Source organism: Mustela nigripes, unplaced genomic scaffold (genome assembly GCF_022355385.1).
Source record: "Mustela nigripes isolate SB6536 unplaced genomic scaffold, MUSNIG.SB6536 HiC_scaffold_6323, whole genome shotgun sequence".
Taxonomy (NCBI): Eukaryota; Metazoa; Chordata; class Mammalia; order Carnivora; family Mustelidae; genus Mustela; species Mustela nigripes.
This window is the reverse complement of record NW_026745729.1, coordinates 1-2,524: the sequence shown is the minus strand read 5'-3', so window position 1 is coordinate 2,524 and position 2,524 is coordinate 1. Positions and strand designations below refer to the sequence as shown.

General features: G+C 38.5%; 1 protein-coding gene across 1 annotated transcript; it reads right to left on the bottom strand.

The window, feature by feature from the left end:
- Positions 1 to 16: 16 nt before the first annotated feature.
- Positions 17 to 1,796, bottom strand: LOC132009171 (vesicular glutamate transporter 2; the record flags this gene model as incomplete). Its single annotated transcript, XM_059387515.1, has 3 exons — positions 17 to 361; positions 1,089 to 1,216; positions 1,686 to 1,796. Coding segments are annotated over 3 exons (575 nt in total), but the record flags the coding sequence as incomplete, so codon positions are not given.
- Positions 1,797 to 2,524: the final 728 nt, after the last annotated feature.

The following is a 2,524-nucleotide window of genomic DNA, read 5'->3' as shown; positions in this document are numbered from 1 at the left end:
AAAATAACTCCAGCAATTAGCTTTGTTATGAATAGTCATCTCGCTCCTTATAGGTGTATGAGTCTTGTACTTCTTCTTGTACAAATTCCTCCTTCTTTTCCCAACCATTAGGCCAACCTCCATTGGCCTGTGTTGTGGCACCATAAGACTTGGTGGTACCATAATTTATATAATTTTGAGTAATGTCCCCTGTTTCTTCATCAAGCTCATCTTCATGGATAAATCCACATTTTTCTTCACTTGTTTCCTCAGGGTCTGCCCAGGGTTGCTTCTCTCCTGAGGCAAATATTGCATAAAATACAACTCCGCCGTAGTGGACCAGGGCAGCAATCAGGAAAACATACTGCCATTCTTCACGTGACTGCGGTGACAAAAAGCAGCACGGTGAGAACAGACTCCCCATGTTTGAAAAGCATAGCCTCTTCTTCAAATGCTCCAACATCAGGCTTTTCATAAAAACGCTATCTTTAGGGGAAGACCCTGTTCTGACTCTATAAAGCAAAGACTGTGGTAGAAACTTTCCGCAATCTTATGACGTTCATTAATTAAAGTCTTTTAGATCTCAGGTTCTTAAATAAAACTCCAAACATATCTGTGGTCTGCTAATTTTTAAAATACCCATCATCTCTCTTGGAATTTCCATTGATTTACGTATACTTTTTCCTCCTACTTCTTTTGTTTATTTCCTTATGGTGAACAATAATTGTGAAGCTCTACAGATAAGGACAGAGAGCTAATAACAATATTCTCCCACTGATAACTGCAGAGTCTGAATTGATGTTTCCAAATAAAGCTCAGAAGTCTTCTATTGAGTGCTCTAATAAGCTAAGAGAAAAAGAGGTCTTCTGTTGCTGTTTTGCTACACCAGAGATACAAGAAATATTAAAAGGTGTTGAAAAGCACACTGCTTATTTGTTAGGAAAGATTTCCTCAGAGTTCTCAGAGATTTTCTAGTGAGCCTCAATTAATTCCTTTATCAAGGGTCTGGTGGCTGGACCATAGAGAGAGCACCAAACAGAATACAGTAATTCTTCTCTACCATAAGGGAGAAACTTCTAAAACAGAACATTTCTTTAGCTACATCTTACCTTATTCTTTGTCATTGCACCAACAATGATAGGGCAAACCATTCCTGACAACGTGCCAACACCATTTGAAATGCCCATTAAGATACTGGCATATCTCGGAGCAATATCCAAGTGGTTAACATTGAAACCTGAAATAACACACATCAGCTTATAGTCAGGGAATCCTAAACCCCTGGGAAGTAGGTGACTGTAGGATATTCTCTACCACACTCAATACACTCAATGCTCTCCTTACAGGAGACTAGGTATATAGCAGGTGCTCAGTAAATATTTTTTAATACTTTAGCTCAAAGATATGATTGGAGTGTAATGAAGTATGGTTTCTTATTCAATACTTAATACATGATGCTCAAATCACAGAGAAATGTTCTCTTTAAAAAAGAAGAAGAAGAAGAAGAAGAAAGGGAAGCAGGAGGAAAATAAGAAGTGACAAATCCAAATAACAATTTCTAAATGTGTTATTCTTTTTACTTTCTAGTGGGACTGTGTTAAGTAAATTTTCAACAATAGAATATTAAAGAGGAAAAGAGAATATATGGCATTATTCCAGCAAAAAGCAGCATGTTACATTTATAAATTTAAGAACATGTATCTTACCAGAAATAGCAAATCCGCTGAATCCCACTGCAAGTACCAAGAATGAGATAGCTACCCCTCTAGTATGAGAATAGCCAACAACCAGAAGCAGGGTTGCTTCCATGCCAAAACCTTCAGAAACAAACACACGTGAACACTTCAGAAATTTTTGTAAATTTTTCCAATGAGCCAAAAGTGCTAGAACTTCTCAAGCTTTTCTGACTTAAGAAACCCCTTCAGGGAGTCTATCTGAAAAGTAATAATAGCGGCAGCTGGGTGGCTCAGCCCATTAAGCCTCAGAATCTAGACTTTAGCTCAGGTCATGATCTCAGGGTGGTAAAATCAAGGCCCAGGTAGCCCATGCACTCTGTGTTCAGTGGGAAGTCTGCTTGATATTCTCTCTCTCCCTCTGCCCCTACCCCACCTTCTCTCTCAAATAAATAAAATATTTAAATAATAATAATAACAGTTATAATTTATGCAGAGAGATTACTGAGATTACTGAAGCTTTCCATTTTATTTTTTTAAAGATTTTTATTTATTTATTTGACAAACAGAGATCACAAGTAGGCAGAGAGTCAGACAGAGAGAGAGAAAGAGAGAGAGAGAGAGAGGAGGAAGCAGGTTCCCCGATGAGCAGAGAGCCCAATGAGGGACTTGATCCCAGGACCCTGAGATCATGACCTGAGCTGAAAGCAGAGGCTTTAACCCACTGAGCCACCGAGGTGCCCCTGAAGCTTTCCATTTTAATAAAAACACTGAGCTCACCTTTTAGTTTCAATGGCGGGCAAGGATGAGATAGATATTTATGTAGTAACAAATGTATAAGTGCATTTTGCATGATCAAGTAGCTTTGGCTT